This window comes from Scyliorhinus canicula, chromosome 5 (genome assembly GCF_902713615.1).
Source record: "Scyliorhinus canicula chromosome 5, sScyCan1.1, whole genome shotgun sequence".
NCBI lineage: Eukaryota > Metazoa > Chordata > Chondrichthyes > Carcharhiniformes > Scyliorhinidae > Scyliorhinus > Scyliorhinus canicula.
This window is the reverse complement of record NC_052150.1, coordinates 13,097,395-13,117,949: the sequence shown is the minus strand read 5'-3', so window position 1 is coordinate 13,117,949 and position 20,555 is coordinate 13,097,395. Positions and strand designations below refer to the sequence as shown.

Genomic DNA, 20,555 nt, shown 5'->3' with positions numbered 1-20,555 from the left:
CCTAATTTATAGTGATATACGGACTTGACTATGTATCTTGTTACTCGTTTTATTGAGTAAATCTGCTCATTAGTGGTTTGCAACTCGATTGCTAAGCAACTCTGATTGCATTTATGTATGTCTATTAAATGTTCATGGATCCAACTGTAGCTCTAAGTTGTAAGTTGTAAAACGCTCTTGACTATGATTTGGGTCATTGCTTGAGGATTTGACAAGAAAGAATTAATGCACTCTGCAACAAATTAAGAAACCCCCACTAGATGGTTTAGCAGGGACTGATTTAGCACAGTGGGCTAAACAGCTGACTTGTATGGCGGAAGAAGGCCAGCAACAGGGGTTCAATTGCTGTACTGGCCTCCCCAAACAGGCGCCGTAATGTGGCGACTAGGGGCTTTTCACAGTAACTTCGTTGACCCCTACTTGTGACAATAAGCTGTTATTATGGTTAGTAAATGAAATTAATTTCTTTTTGAGCTGAGTTTAGATCGGCATCACGCCTGCCCAGATAATCACTGGGAGGTTAAACCCCCAGATGGGTCTTTAGTAAATAGTGAAAGAGAACAACAAGGGTTCGTCTATTTCCTCGGTGTTCAATGTCATCATCGCGATACTGAAATTCCGATTTTGTTTTACAAAGATCGCCATAAATGTTGTGAATCGCACCTTCTGGAACTGTCTGGACATTATTCTGTTTTATTAGCGCCACGTTAAGAATAACTTGCAGGGGTCCAACAGCCACCAAAAAAGGTTCGCACTGAATCATCAACAGAATCATTTCAGCCAGATGCAAGTCATAATAACTATTCCCGAATGTCAACTTTTACCAGACTAGGCAGATGCTATATTTTTACAGTGACTTTAAACACTGGTCCGAAACTTCTTTAACTATGTTCAAGACCATTTAGCGGGAAGTACTTTTTTAAAAATAGGCGATTGATATCTACTTTCGACGACTGGGCAGCTTTTGGATCTTGGCATCAAATTTGGCAAGCCCATTTACTGCTCCTTGCTCTTGAGATGCAGAATTGAGGCTTGAATAGCAATCCTTGCAAATGTGGAAAGGCAGCATCCCAGACACTTTACACTTGTCTCCTCACTCTCTGCTCGGGGTGGCTGAATGAATGAATGAATGAATTGTAACCTCGACCATTTATCTCTGCCAGTTTTTGGTCCTGGCTCGCTGTCGCCTCCCGTCGGTCCCTCTCGGCTTCTGCCCGGTCTCCCGGACCCTCTCTCGGCTCCTGCCCGGTCTCCCGGACCCTCTCTCGGCTCCTGCCCAGTCTCCCGGACCCTCTCTCGGCTCCTGCCCAGTCTCCCGGACCCTCCCTCGGCTCCTGCTCAGTCTCCCGGACCCTCCCTCGGCCTCACTCCTGAGAGTGGTCGGGCTCCACCGGAACGACCCCAATTAAACAGAAACGACTTTTAAAGCACCCGGTGGCCGCTGAAGCAAAACGGGTGGGTCTGAAATGGCAGCGAATGGGGTTTATTTAGCTGATATTTGCAAAAGTAAATTTATTTTTTAGAAAAGCAGCAGAAATGTTAAAGTTGAGATTTGACTTGTCATTAAATGCCCCTCACTGTACCTGTGACAGAATGTAACTGGTGCAAAGGCCAGTGACAGAGTTAGCTTTAAATTCAATGCAACTTCTATTTGGGCAGAATTGGAGTCTTTGCATCGATATATTTATTGTACCCACAACGTGACAGGCACACACTGGTCAATATAATCAGCTAAAAATTGTGATTCTGGTGATATCCGATGTGGTGAACTCACAGTTTAGAAACTGCCTGTGTTAGCAAACCCCTGTTGCTGCTTCGGAATCATTGGGACGAGAGTGGGACAGTGGAGAGGGATTCACGATTTGGAAACGAAAGGCATCCGGTGAGCAGAAGGGGAATTTTGCAAACAAAAGCGTGTGTTGGAGCGATTCCCCGGGTCAGTGTGTAGGTCCCCTCTCTTGCTATAGTGAGAATGACAATAAAGGGGTGAGCAGATCCTATCAAAGTATCTCTCCCACTCACACTGTGCTGGTGTAGACAGTGGCAAACGCTCAATGAACACACACACACACTATGGTTAATAATATGAACATATTTCCTAAAATGTTATCAGTCCAATGAATCACAAGCCTATGGGGAGTGGGGGGTTATTTACATATCGAAGTCAGTCCAGTGCTAATGACAAGGAATGTGTGACCAGGTTTGAGATCTGATTAGAAAAAACGGATTTAACCCTCTCTCCACCCACCCCGGGAGAGACATGAAGGCAACAGCCGGGAATCCACTCTGTCCCCCGGCAGCTCAGTCACTCTGAGCCCCCTCCCTCCACGCCCCCTCCTTCTCCCCCCACCTCCTCTCCCTTCCCCCCTCCTCCTCCCTCCCTCCTCTTCTCCCCCTTCCCTCCTCCCCTTCCTCTCCATCCCTCCTTCTCCCACCACCCCCTCCTCCTCCTTCCCTTCCTCCACACCCCCTTCTCCCTCCACCCCCCCTCCACCACCCTCCTCCCCCTCCTTCTCCCCCACCCTCCCCCCTCTTCCCACCCTCCTCCTCCTCCCCTCCCCTCCTCCCCTACCCTCCACCTCCTCCCCCTCCCTCCTCCCCTCCCCTTCCTCCCTCTCCTCCCCCTCCACTCCCTCCCTCTCCTCCCCTCCATCCCTCTCCTCCCCTTCCCCTCCCGCCCCTCCTTATCCCCCCTCCTCCCCCCACGCTCCCCCTCCCCCTCCCTCCCCCACCTCCCCTTCCCTCCCCTCCCTCCTCCCACCCTCCCCTCTCCCACCCTCCCCTCAACTCCCTCCTCCCCCTCCCCTCTCCTCTCCTCCTCTCCCTTCCCTTCCTCCCCCTTCCCTCCCTCCCCTTCCTCCCCTTCCCTCCCTCCCCTTCCTCCCCTTCCCTCCCCCCCCTTCCTCCCCTTCCCTCCCCTCCCCTTCCCTCCGTCCCCTCCCCTTCCCTCCGTTCCCCTCCTCCCCTTCCCTCCCTCCCCCTCCCTCACTCCCCCTCCTCCCTCCCCCTCCTCTCCCTCCCTCCCCCTCCTCCCCTCCCTCCCACCCCCTCCTCCCCTCCCTCTCCTCCCCTTCCCTCCCTCCCCTTCCCTCCCTCCCTCCTCCCTCCCCCCCCTCCTCCCTCTCCCTCCCTCCTCTCCCTCCCTCCTCCCTCTCCCTCCCTCCCTCCTCCCTCTCCCTCCCTCCCTCCTCCCTCTCCCTCCCTCCTCCCTCTCCCTCTCCCTCCCTCCTCCCTCTCCCTCCCTCCTCCCTCTCCCTCCTCCTCCCCTCCTATCCTCTCCCTCCCTCTCTTCCTCCTCCTCCTCCTCTTCCTCGCCCCCTCCTATCCTCTCCCTCCCTCTATTCTCCCTCCTCCTCCTCCTCCTCCTCTCCCCCTCCTATCCTCTCCCTCCCTCCCTCCTCAGCACCAAATCTTCCCATCCTTTTCTTTTTCCAAACTGAATTCGTTCGCTGGCGTCACCGACTCAACAACTTCGCTTTCGTGTGTGTAGGTTTTTTTTCAAACTCCTGCACGTCAATCTCCGCCAAGATTGAGATTGCCTTCCCTCCCCACCTCTCCTGACTTATAAATAGCGACTCCTGCCAACCAGCAGCGAGTCCGTCCCCCCTCCCCCCAAAAAGAAGCAACTTCACCTCCGAGAGCAGCATCGAGGAGCAGCTGACGAACGGGTAAGGATTCTGTCTCCGCTTCATGTCTCAGTGGGGCATTATTGTTGTTGTTGCAAAACTCTAGTTTCGAGGTCACTAAATCAGATTTGGGGAGAGAGAAAAAGCCCAGTCCTTTCTGATAGTCTAGAAAGATAGAAACTAGCTTGGAAATTGACCTTTCCTGGAGTGACCAGGGAATGTTAACGCCAGGAACATCACTAACTTATCCCCCCCCCCCCCCCCCCCCCCAATAAATCCTTGTCCAAATCTCAGCCGCTTGGGGGGAATGATTTCCACCCCCCCCCCCCCCCCCCCCCGACTGTTTGGCACCAGTCCCCACCTCTGCTCTGTGTCTCAAACATTGAGGTTCTCCAGGGGTTTGAGTTAAGACTTATTCCAGAACATGCTGTCCCCGGAGTTAGCAAGTGCATGTTTGTTCAGTGGAGTTTGGAGGCTTTTCCTTTGGAGCGTTCATTCAAAGCAGACATTGTTGTGTGGAACGAAATCAGATCAGTGGATGGTTGGGGTTGGGAGTTGAGTCCTTTTAAGTGACCCAGTCGAATGTTCAATGAGAATTTCACTGTTAACCAATCTGTTGGTGAACACATTACATTTTATGTCATTCCAATGACAGATTGAAATAGATAACTTGGACTGAGTTGACTATTAATAATAATAATCGCTTATTGTCACAAGTAGGCTTCAATGAAGTGACTGTGAAATGCCCCTAGTCGCCACATTCCGGCGCCTGTTTCGGGAGGCTGGAACAGGGCAGGAACCCTCGCCGCTGGTCTTGTTCTACATTACAAGCCAGCTGTCTCAGCCCGCTGTGCTAAACCAGCCCCAGATTGCCAAAGACTCAGAAGGAAGGGGGGATGTTGGTTGATTTGCTGGGTTAGTGGTGGTGTGGAAGGAGCTGGTGGGAGGGGGTTGTAGGAGGCTGTGAAGAGGGTGGGTGATTGAGTGAGGAGTGGCCCGGTTGCTCCATGGGTTATTATAGAATTTACAGAGCAGAAAGAGGCCATTCGGCCCGTCGAGTCTGCACTGGCTCTTTGGAAAGGTTAACAGGGTGTCAGAGAAAGAAAGGTTCTGTTAGTATTTGAGAAGCTGTCAACTCAACCCCAACCCATGGCTGCTTGAGACTTTTGGCTGGGTGGCGATCGGATGAGTGATCCTTGGGTTTTTTGGGAGGCATAGTCAAGTCTGTTTTACCCAAGGCAGCACGGTGATGCAGTGGGTTAGCCCTGTTGCCTCACGGCACCGAGGTCCCAGGTTCGATCCCGGCTCTGGGTCACTGTCCGTGTGGAGTTTGCACATTCTCCCCGTGTCTGCGTGGGACTCACCCCCACAACCCAAAGATGTGCAGGGTAGGTGGATTGAACACGGTAAATTGGCCCTTAATTGGAAAAAATGAATTGCGTACTCTAAATTTATTTTTTTTAAAGTCTGTTTTACCCACTGACCTTGCAGCTCATCTCCGACTGCACTGTCTTCTGCAATTGGCGGGTTTAAGTGGCAGCAGAGTTGCTGGGTAACTTCTTCACTGCGAGGTCAATTTTCAAAAAAGACCCGTGGGGATGAGAGAGACCATTCGGTCCATCTTGTCATAAAACTGCTGTCCCGTCCTTTCCAATCTGCCGAGGAAGACTGGGTTTTATATATATATATATATTAGAAATATATTTCAGGAGGTCATTTGAAAGAACCCTAGAGTGTACCGCACAGGAGTTCCATATTGTGAACTCACTAACTACACACATGCCAAGTTAGAAATTAGGAGGCGTTTATCCAGGTTCACCAATCTGAACTATTGTTAGTTGCTGGTTAACAATATATAGAAGCTCCGGTCTGAGCTAATCTCAGCCGATTGTTTATCCTGAGTTTTGCATGTAAAATCCACACACCCACTGAAGGTCCGAATTGTGTGAGGACACCCCACTTTACAATCCAATAGTCTGCGTCTATTTTCCAAATCTATAAGCGCTTTATGAAATGGTCACTTTCCAATAAATGTCAGTAAAACCCACCAGTTAACTTCAGCCAAGCGCAATATGTTCGATCGACTTCACTAATTGCAGCAAATTCCGTTTTTTCTTTTCCCGAAAGGGATTTATTTGTCCCCGAAAGGGACGTCTATTTTACGGTGGGTTAATATTTCCTCTAAACTCTGTCAAACGATTCATTTCCAAAGCAGGAGGAACACAGAACAGGCTATGTCGACAGCAACATCGACTTAATGTAGACCTTACGGACAGGGGGCTGGAATGCCAGTTCTAGGCACCTTCCCAGGAGATGCGACCCCTTGTACTTTCACCCCCTCCCTTCCCATAATCTCAGGGTCCCAAATACTCCTTCGAGTGAAACAGCAATTCACCATCACTCTTCAGTGTTAGCGTAACTTGCGTTCGCTGCTCAGGATGCGCTCTCTACACGGGGTAAATTCACATTGGGTGATCACATTGTGCAACCTTTGGGTATAGAGGTGTCGTTCCCACCCCCAGCCCGGGCTTGTGGTCACCTACCGTTTAAATGTTCTGGCCCTCAACATTGATCACAATTCGCAAATTATACACATTAGGCACAATTCTGCACAAACTGAAGAATTTGTGGTGCAAACCACAAACAACAGGGTTATAACGCTGCTCTTCTGTTATGGCAAGTGTAGTATTCTTCAAGTTGTGTGACAGCATTTCTCTCCTCAGCTTCCTCGTTCCAATATCTCACCATAAATGGCCGGAGGAAATATTTGGAAACCTTAGTGTCTTGCTGAAGACCACAATTCGCAAAGAGTGGTTTTATATTTAAAATGAATGTATTTGAAAACATGCAAACTCTTGTCTGGGCTCCTGTCCTCCAGAGCTGTTCTAATGAGGCTGAGGCTTGATAAACTCTCACAGGCGCTTCACACAGAATTCAGCTCTTTCCCATGATAACCACTAACCCATTATTTTGCTGTTGGTAACGGTTCTGCAGTTGCCATTCATACCTCCTCAAGACCCATCTTTTTTTCTTTACTTAATAATAATCTTTATTGTCACAAGTAGGCTTACATTAACACTGGTTTAGCACAGGGCTAAATCGCTGGCTTTGAAAGCAGACTAAGGCAGACCAGCAGCACGGTTCAATTCCCATACCAGCCTACCCGAACAGGCACCGGAATGTGGCAACTACGGGCTTTTCACAGTAACTTCATTTGAAGCCTACTTGTGACAATAAGCGATTTTCATTTCATAAGCGATTTTCACTGCAACAAAGCCACTGTGAAAATCCCTGAGTTGCCACACTCCGGCGCCTGTTCGGGTACACGGAGGGAGAATTCAGAATGTCCAATTCACCTAACAGCACGTCTTTCGGGACTTGTGGGAGGAAACCGAAGCAGCCGGAGGAAACCCACTAAGACAAGGGGAGAATGTGCAGACTCCGCACAGACAGCGACCCAAGCCGGGAATCGAACCTGGACTCTGGAGCTGTGAAGCCACAGTGCTAACCACTGTGCTACAATACTGCCCCATTACCATCTCCTTTTGCCTCACATCATGATCCCTTTTATCATTTAAGCTCTGCTGCCGACCGGATTTGTCCCCCACCCCCCTGACCTTAACCTCTGGATGCCCCCCCCCCCCCCCCGGCCACACTTTTACCCTACCTCTGGATTTGCTTACCATCTCTTAAATATTTCCAGTTTTAGTACAAGACATTGACCTTAAATATTAAATCCATTTTTCTCTCAGAAGATGTTTCCAGACCCCGCTGTGTATTTCCAGCATTCGCCCTTTTTTATTGCAGATTTTCTGTATTTTGCCTTTGTGCTGGAAGTATTCACATCTGCTCTCCTCATTTATACAATATGCAATGTTCTGCCTGCAATGCTGCCTTTTTTCGATGTAAGGACAGGTCAGGATTCATTGAGCTCTTGTGCTACCTTTACTCTGCATCTACTGGTGCAAGAACCGCCCTTTCGGTTCTACTAGACAAAGGCAAGAAGTGAAGCTAGCATGGGTTCATACCCGTGGGTCTTCACTGTGTGTCTAGACCATTGCTCGCTCGTCCCCTACTAGTCATATACTTCCAGCCAACTCTTCCTTTTCCAGTGATCGTGCTGCAAAAGCAGGATGTTACACAAATTGGACAATTCACTATGGAGAATGGAATTAAGCTTATGCCCTGTTGAGATCTCGTTCATCCATTCTTGGAAACATTGCTCGACACTGAGCAAGCCCTTCAACACCTAATTTGGAGATAGCTTGCACATGGCTTCCAGCGTCATATTTTCTGCACATGTTTGTACCAGAATGTTGCTACTGGATTTGGCATTTACTAATCGAAAATCTAGTCTGTTGATTGAACAATTTAAATGGATGTGACATTCTGTTAGCGCAAGCACTCCTTGTGGGACCTGGACCATTGGAGACACGTTAGGAAATCTCACTGTGGTCCCAGTGGTTTTTCAATTTTAAAGAGCAGAATATTGTACAAATCCATCCCGCAGATTGTAATGACAGTTAAGGTTGGCCACTGAGAGTGCTGTTGGAGCAGTGTAATTTATTCTGCATTTAACTGACATCGCTCAGTGTTCATACCCTTTTGCTGAAACTATTGCAATTTCTTGTGTTACTATTTCTCACCTTCATGAAGCCAAAGACAGAGAAAACTTACTAAAATCACAGCCAGCCCGATAGTGTAAGGTCACCTTCAAGGATTGAGTCAAACTGATAAATACAAAGAGATAGAGGCCCTTGGCCCAGAAATTAGGACAGTAAGATCTAAACTCAACTCTACCTTCAAACAACAATTCAGGTTTTATAAATGTCTCGATCTTTCTGGTGCAGTGTTTATAAACTGCTGTGGCCAGGGACATAGTCCCGGATGACAAAAAATATTTGTAGCAAATACTGAGAAAGTTAAGTTAGTTACTCATTAAATATTGGCTGTTATTGGACATTATGTGCTCTGTATATGAATGCTTCCCACTTGGATTCCTCCCACAAGTCCCAAAAAACATGCTGTTAGGTAATTTGGGCATTCTGAATTCTCCCTCCGGGCTTTTCACAGTAACTTCTTTGCAGTATTAATGTCAGCGTATTTGTAATTAATTAATTCATTTACTAATAATCTTTATTAGTGTCACAAGTAGGCTTGCATTAACACTGCAATGAAATTACTGTGAAACTCCCCTAGTTGACACACTCCGGCGCCTGTTCGGGTACACAGAGGGAGAATTCAGAATGTCCAATTCATCTAACAAGCATGTCGTCCGGGACTTGTGGGAGGAAACTGGAGCACCCGGAGGAAACCCACGCAGACACGGGGACAATGTGCAGACTCCGCACAGACACTGACCCAAGCCGGGTTTGAACCTGGGACCCTGGCACTGTGAACCAACAATGCTAACCACTGTGCTACCGTGCCACCCGTGTAACAATAAAGATTATTGTTATTATAATAGAATAAGTGTTTGAAAACATTTTGACTGCTTCAGGCCGACGTGTACCTAATCGCAGAGACCAGATTTCACCGCAGCTTGTTCATTTTCCCTTTCATTGCAGCTATGAACAGTGGAATGTGTGTGTGTGTTTTTCTCGTGGTCCTCTCCTCGGGCTGCGTTGGCAGAGTCATCAATGGGTCTGACGATGGTATTCCAATCGGAAGTGAGCTGAAGCAAAGCGTCGACATGCACCAAAGGCAGGTCCGGGAAGCCCAGTACAGCGACCAGGTGAAACCCTTCCACAGCAGCGAGCAAAGAGCCAACTTGGGAGCCCTGCTCACACAATACCTTCAACAAGTCAGGAAAGGTGAGCAACACCGACTGCACAAACTGCCAAACATACCGTGCAGCTTAATAGTTCAACATTTTCTGCAATTACTTACTGAATGCAAGTGATTTAACATATAAATGATTGAATTTTTGTGCATTTTACCATGAAAATGAAAATCGCTTATTGTCATGAGTAGGCTTCAATGAAGTTACAATAAAGCCCCTAGCCGCCACATTCCGGCGCGGCTGGTACGGGAATCGAACCGTGCTGCTGGCCTGCTTTAAAAGCCAGCAATTTAGCTCAGTGAGCTAAACCAGCCCTGATGTAAATCACTAGATTGATGTGAGTGTCTTTACATACATCAATGGCTCAGAACATCCAGTAATGCAGATCGTGGGAGACTGGATCTACCCTAAAAGATACACCGAGAGATTCCTTGACAATCCTCATGTAATGACTGTGGGAATTGTTCAGGAAGTTTGGACTTCCCGATGGGCAATTAACATCCTTTCAGAACTCTCTGAAAAAGACTCCAACTGTTGTGATAACAGAATTCTACAGTGCAGAAGAGGCCCATCGAATCTGCACCGACTCATGAAAGACCCTGAGCTGCCCACCTAATCCCATTTGCCAGCACTTGGCCCATAGCCTTGAATGTTATGACGTGCCAAGTGCTCACCCAGGTGCTTTTTAAAGGGTGTGAGGCAACCCGTCTCTACCACCCTCCCAGGCAGTGCACTCCAGACTGTCACCACTCTCTGGGTAAAAAAGCTTTTCTCAAAACCTCCCCTAAACCTCCCACCCCTCACTTTGAACTTGTAACTGACCCTTCAACGAAGGGGAACAGCTGCTCCCTATCCGTGCCCCTCAATCTTGCACATCTCAATCAGGTCACCCCCTCAGTCTTCTCCACTCCATCGAAAACAACCCAAGCCTAACCAACCTCTCTTTATAATTTAAATGTTCCATCCAAGGCATCATTTTGGTGAATCCTCTCTACACCCCTTCCAGTGCAATCACATCCTTCCTATAATGTGGCGACCAGATAGCACACAGTACTCCAGCTGTGGCCTCACCAAAGTTCTATACAACTCCAACATGACCTCCCTTCTTTTGTAATCTATACCCCGATTGATAAAAGTGAGTGTCCCACAAGCCATTTTTCACCATCCTATTAACTTGCCATTCTGCCTTCAGAGATCTATGGACAAAGATGCCAAGGTCCCTTTGTTCTTCAGAACTTCCCAGCGTCAGGGCATTCATTGACTATTTCCTTGTCAAATGACTCCTTCCAAATTGTATCACCTCACACTTTTCAGGGTTAAATTCCACCTGCCACTTATCTGTCTATTTGACTATCCCGTCTATATCTTCCCGTAATCCAAGACACTCAACCTCACTATTAATCACCCGGCTAATTTTTGTGTCATCCGTAAATTTACTAATCCTACCCCCCACATAGTCATCTATGTTATTTTTATAAATGACAAACAATAGGGAGCCCAGCACAGATCCCAGTGGTATGTCCCTAGTCACTGGCTTCCAGACACTGAAGCAGCCGTCTATCATCACCCCCTGGCTCCTAATGTTAAGTCAATCATGAATCCACCTTATCAAATCACCATGCATCCCATGTGCAGAAACTTCAGAAACTTCTGCAGGAGTTTCCCAACCACTGATGTGAGACTTACTGGTCTGTAGTTCCCTGGCTTGTCTCTACAACATTTCTGAAATAGTGGAAGCACATTAGCTGTTCTCCAGTTCTCTGGCACCTCCCCCATGGCCAGAGAGGAATTAAAAATTTGGGTCAGAGCCGTGACAATCTCCTTCCTCACCTCCCACAGCAGCCTGGGACACAATTCATCTGGACCTGGAGATTTGTCCACTTTTAAGCCAAACAATGCCCCCAATACCTTGTCACTCCCTAGGACAGTTGGTTCAAGAACCTTACAGTCTCCCCCCCTGAGTTCCATAATAACCTCCTCATTCTCCTGGCTGAAGACAGATGTGAAATATTCGTTCAACACCCTACCAGTGTCCTCTGGCTCTACCCACAGATTTCACCTATGGTGCCAAATTTGCCCTACTCTTTCCTTGGTTCTCCTCTTCCCATTGATATACTTATAGAATATCTTGGGATTTTTCCTACTTTACCAGCCAGAGCTTTCTCATATCCCCTCTTTGCTCTCCGAATTTATTTATTTTTAAAAATAAATTTAGAGTACCTAATTAATTTTTTCCAATTAAGGGGCAATTTAGCACGGCCAATCCACCAACCCTGCACATCTTTGGGTTGTGGGGGCGAAACCCACACAAGCACGGGGAGAATGTGCAAACTCCACACGGACAGTGACCCAGAGCCGGTATCGAACCTGGGACCCTCGGCACCGTGAAGAAGCAATGCTAACCACTGCATTGCCGTGCTGCCCCCTAATTGATTTCTTAAGCTCCATCTTGCACTTTCTGTACTCCACTAATGACTCTGCAGACTTACTCTCCTTATACGTGTTAAACGTCTCTCTTTTCCTTCTCATCAGATCTTGAATGTCTCTGGTCATCCATGGTTCTTTCGGTTTGTTGCACCTTCCTATTACCCTACATTGGGCCTGTACCCTCCCTATTTCATCTTTGAACGCTCCCCCCTCCACTGCTCTCTTCTGTAGATTTCCTCACAAGTAACTCTTTCCAGTCTACCTTGGCTAGATTCTGCTAATTCTGCCTTATTTTGTTAAAATCTACTCTCCTCCAATCCAAAACCTTTATTTACAACTTGTCTATTTCTTTGACAATAACCAACTTAAATTGCACCATGTTGTGGTCACTATCACTAAAATGCTCCCCCAACATCACACCGACCATCTGTCTGGCTTCATTCCCCAGAACTAGGTCCAGCAGTGCACCGTTCCTGTTGGATCCTTTACATATTGAGCTAAAAGGTCCCCCTGTATACATTTTAAGAACTCTACTCCATCCAAGCCCTTAACATGATGGCTAGCACAATTAATTTTGGGAAAGTTGAAATCACCGAATATAATTACCCTCTTATTATTTTTACACACCTCCGCGAATTGCGCACATATTTGCTCCTCAATTTCCTGCTGACTATCTGGGGGTCTGTAATAAACACCTAGCAACGTGGCTGTCCATTTCTTATTCCTAAGTACTACCCAGAAAGCTTCATTTGATGCCTCCTCCAAGATATCATCTCTCCTTACTGCAGTAACGGCCTCTTTAACTAATAATGCAATGCCTCCTCCTCTTTTACCCCCTCCTCTGTCTTGCCTGAAGATTTTATATCCTGAGATGTTGAGCTGTCAATCCTGCCCCTCACTCAATCATGTCTCTGTAATAGCTATTATATCATAATTACACGTCTCAATCATTGCCCTTAATTCATCCGTTTTACTTTTATTACTCTGGGCATTAAAGTAGACATCATCCTGGTCTTACTCCCTTGAAACTTACTACCGCTATATTCCCTCTGACCTGGTTCCTTTTCTATATTATACTGTGTCCCTATTCTGCTATCAGTCTGCGTCCCCACCTGCTGCCAAACTAGTTTAAACTTTTCCCAACAGCACTAGCAAACCCGTCAGTAAGGATGTTAGTCGCGCTCTGGTTTAGATGTAGACTATCCCACTTCTACAGGTCCCGCCTTCCCCAACAATGGTCCCAATGGTCCAGCAATCTAAAACCCTCCCTCCTGCACCAACTCTTAAGACACACGTTCATCTATGCTATTCTCCTATTCCTGTACTCACTAACATGTGGCGCTGGGAGTATTCCAGAGATTACAACTTGAGAGGTCCTACACTTTAATCTATTGCCTAACTCCCTGAATTCTTGATGCAAGACCTCATCCCTCTTTCTACCTATGTCATTGATACCACCATATACCATGATCTCTGATTTATCCCCCTCCCCCTTCAGGGTGCCATGTAGCTGTTCAGTGACATCCCGGACCCTGGCACCAATGAGGCAACAGACCATCCTGGAGTCTTTTTCAGGACCACAGAAGTAACTATCTGTGCCCTGACTATGGAGTCCCCTTTGACTATTGCTCTTTGACCCTCCCTGCTGAACAACAGAGCCAGCCATGGTGCCACTGCTCTGGCTGCTGCTATTGCTTTCCCCTGATAGGCCATCCCCTCCCAACAGTATCAAAAATGGTCTACTTGTTAGAGAGGGGGACAGCCATGAGGGATTCCTGCACTGACTGCCTGCCCTTTCTCGTGGTCATCCATCTCTCTGCCAGCACCTTGTGCATGACCACGTCTCTATAACTCCTATCTGCCACACTTTCCTACATGGCTATGTGTTTGCAGCTTTGGTACAGCAATGCCCTTGGGCATTTCTTCGCATTATCTGCTTCTTCAGGTAACCCTGTGCCCAATCAAGGTAACCCTACCCAAGGTAGGGTTAGATATTCAGAGCAATTGTTGGGGCACCTTTGGTGGTTGGGGGATTTAGTCTGACAGATGATAACTCTTGTTGCACGAACAACCTTATTGGGGGAGGTAGTGTTCCGTGCTTCCCTCAGTGCATGCACTGGAAAAGACTGCAATATCTTTCTTTTTCTCTGGAATTTTCCACCACCACTAGCCCCCTCCCCCAAAAAATCCAAGAGTGAAGCTGTGGGTATCTCAGAAGTAGCAGCCGTCAGTGAAAATGATCTGCATCAGCTCTGTGTGCAAGTAATGGTGGGTCAACCACCCCCACAGTGAAACATTGGTCAATTCAAATCCAGGTTATTTTGTGGGCGATTAGGCCTCAGACGTTGCTCCAGGGGCGGATGTTGACACTTTGAATCGATGATCATAGATCATAGAATTTACAGTGCAGAAGGAGGCCATTCGGCCCATCGAGTCTGCACCGGCTCCTGGAAAGAGCACCCTACCCAAGGTCAACACCTCCACCCTATCCCAATAACCCAGTAACCCCACCCAACACTAAGGGCAATTTTGGACACTAAGGGCAATTTATCACGGCCAATCCACCTAACCTGCACATCTTTGGACTGTGAGAGGAAACCGGAGCAGCCGGAGGAAACCCACGCACACACGGGGAGGATGTGCAGACTCCGCACAGACAGTGACCCAAGCCGGAATCGAACCTGGGACCCTGGAGCTGTGAAGCCATTGTGCTATCCACAATGCTACCGTGCTGCCGTAAGGTCCAGGGTATTTGCCATGATCATAGGAGAAGCACCACAGGAGGGTTGGTTAGCCCAATGGTTGAGAATGTGTGATTGAGAACAATGCCAACAGTGTGGGTTTGATTCCCATCCTGGCTGGGGCAGGCCATGGGCCTCCTTGCCCCTGAAACTGAGAGTGGAAGGCAATGGCAAGCCTTCTACTGAGGACAATGGGCCAGGATGAAGCACCAGCAGACAAAAAAGCCAAGAATCTGCCTTTGGGCAGGGCAGGTGTTGCACTAATGAAAAAGCATCAGAATATTACTGAGAACAACAGCGTTTTAGACTTTGATGCAGAAATGCTTCACCAGTAGGCAGGGGTTGGTGTATAATTCCAATGTTCGCCCTTGCCCCTTTGTAATTTGACGTTCCACATTGTCTATTTTTGCCTGTTTCTCTTGCCCTCCTTTCGACATTGAGGGAAGTTATTAGAACTGATATCTTGTCATCTAAAATTATAGAATTCCCTATTTTTTTTGTATGTTTGTCCAGAATAGGACAATATTTCCTGACAGATCCAATTCCCATCCCTCTCATGTGCCAGGACATCTCAAAAAGGAACAAATTGTTTGAGGCCTGGGATTAATCTGGCCCATTCCAAAAGGTTGGAGACCTTTACTTCAAACATTGGCTACAACGTAAGGAGTTAATAAACGGCGTCACAACGGGACAAGTCCTGTATGATTGGAGGAGCACATGCATTTTGCTTGTTTTCAATGCCTTCGTGACATATTAAGGTGCCCATTTTACCGTATAAATGCATTGATTGCCAATCTGGAAGCCACAGTATCCAAACACACAGTGTCTGCTTGAACAGGCATAAGGTACGTTGAATGTGTTAAGACCCCCCTCTTCCAAATTTGCCATAAAATAGGGTCTTACAGTGGCATATCCAGTGGTCCGATAAGGGACAGAGTTGGATGCCAGCGATGAAAATGCAAGTTACCTTCCTTTTAATTACATACATTAATGTGAAGCCAATTGGCGTTATGAGTGCTCCTCCCGACTTCACAACATTTGTGCGGGCTCAGACTTCTCCCTGCCTCTGGTTCACCTCCCCAACCGACCCCACCCCAGGCTCACCTGCCAAGCCTGGTATAGAATCAGAGAAATTTACACAAGGATTCCTGTCACGTCTGCCCCAGCCGAGAAAAAGCTATCCAGCCTAATCCAGCACTTCAAGTGCATGTACTTTTTTTTTTTAAATGTTGTGAGGATTTCTGTCTCTTCAACCCTTTCAGGCAGTGAATTCCAGACCCCCACCACTGTCTGAGTAAAATTATTTCCCCTCAACGTCCGCCTATTGTTTCTTTGAAGAGCAGCTTGCCAGTTGAACCAGCTGAGGTTGCTGAGGTGCCAACTAATGCAGCGAGATGCCGAATTTGTGTTTATGTGGATGAGGCCCAGCCATTTTCACCTAGCCTTAGTTGAAGTCTTCAAGTTCCCGCGTCCTTTGTGAAATCCATTTTGCGCCAGTTTCCAGTCTTACAGCCTATTCTATGACCACAGAAACTAATGACCTTATCATTCAAGACCATGGTCATAGAGTCATAAAGTTTCACAGCACAGCAAGTCACTGGCCAGCAAGCACCTATCTATTCTAATCCCACTTTCCAGCACTGGGTCTGTAGCCTTGTACGCTCTGGCGTTTCAAGTGCACATCTAAATGTTTCTTAAATGTTGAGGGTTCCCAATTCGGCTACCCTTTCAGTCAGTGAGTTCCAGATATCCACCACCCTAACCTGGAAAAGGTTTCCCCTCAAATCTCCTGCCTCTTATCTTAAAACTATGACCCCAAGTTATTGACCCCTCTACTAAGGGGTAAAGTATCTTCCTATTTAACTTATCCATGTCCCTCATAATTTTGTACACCTCCAATGAGGTCTCCGCTCAGCCTTCTCTGCTCGAAGGAGAACAACCCCAGCCAATCCAGCCTCTCTTCGTAGCTGAAACGCCCCAGCCCCAGGTTGCATCCCGATCAATCTCCTCTGCAACCTCTCTCGTGCAATCACATCTTTCCTACAATGTGGCGACCAGAAATGCACACAGTACTCTAGCTGTGGTGGAGGATACAGAACAAAAGAAGGAGCAGGGTCTGAGTACCCACTAGACCCTCCCTTCATCTGGGCTGGATGGAAGTGCAATGATGGAGATGGTCCAAGTCACTCAGTTACATCTCTAAAAGTCTACCTACAGCAAGGTATCATCACGGTGAACAAGGTTCCTGTCTCTTGATTCTCCCTTCCTCCTTTTTAAGCAAATACTGAAGTTTTCATTTCATTTCACTTCCCTGTAATAGAATCACCATGACATACTGTGTTGTGAAGTCATTTGCTTTCATTAAATTAAGACAACATTCGTGCTTGATATGAAATTCTACTGTCGTTTTCAAAGTATATTTGCAATCAAAAAGCTTTCACATTTCAATGATAAAAGAGTAGCTTGTTTCTGTTGAACACTAAATATGTAATTGAATAACAATTGCGCCATCTGGTTAGGACAAAGTAATTCTTATTTTATACGTTAGCAAATTGTGAATGCAATTATCCGGAACGTAACTGCATGACTAATCTGCTGGATATTTATGATAACATGCAAAGTCATGAAATAATTGGATATTTTCTCCTTGGAAGTACTGACAATAAGTGCTTCCACAATTCTAGTTTATAGAAGTTGTTATTAAACATAGACAAGAATACCATTTTGGAGAAGATGGGCACTTTTTATATTCCAACAAAAATGTTAATTTAAAAAACAATCATGCATAATTTAAAGATCTGACAGGCTGTTTAGGAGAATTCTGGTTCTACGTGCCTTTGAAATACAGACAATTCAAAATTAAGTTGAACTAGAAAAGATGTACTGGACAGAAAAAGTTATATTATCTATAAATCAATAGCATTTCAAGTTTAAATAAGCAGGTAAATCACAGGAATAAACGTCAGTTTTACAGGCACATGGAGTGTATTGAACACAGGAGATAAGCCCAGACCTAAGGTGAAGAGGATGGCTTAATCACTGAAACAATTCTAATTCATAGTCCACCAATCAAAAATAGATACTGCTTATCGTCAACTGGTTAGCAGCATGTAAACAAGAGGTTTTAACTACTTAATCTGCCTGCATTCGATTTGAGATAACTGTTCATGAAGAAAAGGATGAATTGCGACCTAGACCATACACATTACTGACAAGGGTTTAGATTTTTTTTCATGCCTCTGGTCAACTATGTACTTTGGAACATGGCTGCTCTGTCTACCAATGTAAGCCATCAGGGAAATTTGTTTCTAAGCTCCATAACGCCTCTCATATTCCTGAAGGTAAGATTAAAACAAGCTGTGAATCTAGTTTTCACAATAGTTGTCGATAGACTAAATCCATCACGCATAAAATCTCGAAGTTGGTCAATGTTTCAGACCATCCTCCTCTCCCTGTGTCTACCTGCCCCTGTTGAAAAGTGTACGCAGTACGGTGTATGGAGTTAGAATGTTGACTCTCTCAAAATAGAGTACATTTTATGAAATATTTGACCAGTTCTTCCAGTCTTTTCTCCCTCCAATAAAATTCTCCAATTATTACACCACAAGTTTGAAGAGTGATCTGCTTCATCTAACCACTTGCTTCTCTATTTGCCTTCTCTCTTTCATTTTCAATTTTGGAGTCCTGAGTCCAGCAGCTATCACCAAATTCTCAAATAGAAAACAAATGCCTACTGGGCTTGGGTCGCTGCGCGTGCCAATGGATTCTCTCATCTCGATTAGTGTTTCAACGTCAGAAAAATCATCCCTTCCCCTTTACTTTGATTACAGTGGTTTGCGTTGTGAATTCACTGTACAAGAGCAACCTGGGTCTTATCACCCTGACATGGGGTTTTGGAGTTCTCACTTGCTGTATTAGCAACATGTGTTTGTGCATCAGGTTACTTTTAAGACAGGATATTTCAGAGCTAACTTAGATACTCAAGATTAGACATACCTGTGTTGTGACAAGAAATGTTTCATCACTGACACCTGCCTGATTTTAATTGTGTGAATGGGTTTTCATTAAGTTAAAACCTAGTCTCATCTTCAACAGACACTCTGATGCAAGACACAGCACAGTTAGATTAAACCAATACAACATCCAATACAACATCTTCTGCAGCATTGCCTTTCATTCCCCAGGGTGCATCTCTTACAATTTCCGATCAAGACTATTGATTTGAGTCATGTTCTGAGCAGTTTTATGTAGTGAATTCAAGACTAACTCGGGATATGGTTGAGACTCTTAAATTATTTCAGGCAGTAAGCTTCCTGCTGACCAAAATTCTTCTATCCCTTTGCTCGGAGCGGGATTTGAACCCAAGTCCCAGTGGCCTAAATCTACTGAACTGTTGTCCCCTCAGACTTCCCCACCTCCTCTGTTTGCCTCGATGACTTATGACTGAGATGATAAATTTCTTCACCTCAAATGGTTATGAATAGTTGGATCTGTTCGTTCCAGAGAACTGCGGATGCTCATTCATCGAGTGTCTTCAAGACGGATGTTGATAGGCGCCAGGGTGGCTCAGTGGTTAGCACTGCTGCCTCATAGTGTCAGGGGCTCGAGTTCAATTCCAGCCTCGGGTGACTATGTGGAGTCTGCACGTTCTCCCCTTGTTTGCATGGGTTTCCTCCGAGTGCTCCAGTTTCCTCCTACCGTCCAAAGATGTGCAGGTTAGGTGGATTGGCTATGCTAAATTGCCCTTTAGTGTCCAAAGATGTTCATGTTAGGTGGGGTTTCAGGGATAGTGCGGGCAGTGGGCCTGGGTAGGGTACTCTTTCAGAGGGCAGATTTGATGGGCTGAATGACCTCCTTCAGCACTGCAGGGATTCTATGTAAGGATTCTATGATTTCTGGGTGCCAAGGGATTATGGGGAATAATGCAGGAATGTGGAGTTGAGGTGGAACATCCGCCTTGATCCTGATGAATGATGAAGCATGTTCGAAGAACTAATTGGTCTATTCCTATTTCTTACGTTTTTAAACTGAATTAATTTGAGATTAAATACAACATATTGCAGATCTAATCTCATTGTTTGTCTGCTCCAGGTTCTTTGGGGAGAGGCACCCCTGTGGGATCCAAATTGCAGAACCTGGACCCCAATCACAGGATAAGTGATCGGGATTATGTGGGATGGATGGATTTCGGTCGACGCAGTGCCGAAGAATATGAATACTCAGCGTAAAAAAAAAACGCAAACACACCCCCACATCTGTACAAAAGAAAACCTTTAATTTGGTGTCTTAAAAATTTGTGTTTAAAATTCTATTTATTATGGTACTTAATGTGAATTTGTTTGTAAGATTGTATGATGCAATACGTATATGCAGGATTTCGCAGAATCGTCTGGCTCAGTCCAGTTTCTTATGAATACTAATGATACAAGGTTGAACTAATTCAGCATCTCATCTGTTAACGGTTCGTACATCACAATAAAAGAAGCAAAACAGAAACTTTGTTTAATGTTTTAATTATCTATTATGAAGAAAATGGATATGAAAGGATTGATTGTCATGCTCAAAGGTGGGGGTTATTCGTCCTGGAGATCGGCAGCACTGTGAGTGGCAGTGGTTAGCACTACTGCCTCACGGCGCCGAGGACCCGGGTTCGATCCCGGCCCCGGGTTTCTCTCCGTGTGGAGTTTGTGCATTCCCATGAGTTGCAAAGAAACTCCAAAAATGCCTTTTCGTTGGGTTATTGCCACCCTCACACTCCCTACTATAATACTCAGGTCTTCCCAAAAAAAAACATTAAGATCCTTCCCCCAAACTATGTTCCATCTTATTTCCCTTCTTAATATTTATTAATCTATATCCTGTGATATTTGTATATCTTCCCATAGTGACAATTTTGCCAGACCTCTTTGGCCCCATTCCCAACTGTGGGTGCAGTGATAACCTGCTACTTACTTATTCTCACCAAGTACCTCAGTGGCG

The 20,555-nt window shown here is 46.1% G+C and overlaps 1 protein-coding gene across 1 annotated transcript; it reads left to right on the top strand.

The window, feature by feature from the left end:
- Positions 1-3,432: 3,432 nt before the first annotated feature.
- LOC119965782 (cholecystokinin-like) lies at positions 3,433-20,072 on the top strand. The gene is made up of 3 exons (XM_038796605.1): positions 3,433-3,668; positions 9,194-9,439; positions 19,668-20,072. The coding sequence occupies exons 2-3, from the start codon at positions 9,196-9,198 to the stop codon at positions 19,802-19,804; spliced, it is 381 nt and encodes a 126-aa protein (XP_038652533.1). The 5' UTR covers positions 3,433-3,668; positions 9,194-9,195; the 3' UTR covers positions 19,805-20,072.
- The last annotated feature ends 483 nt before the right edge of the window (positions 20,073-20,555 follow it).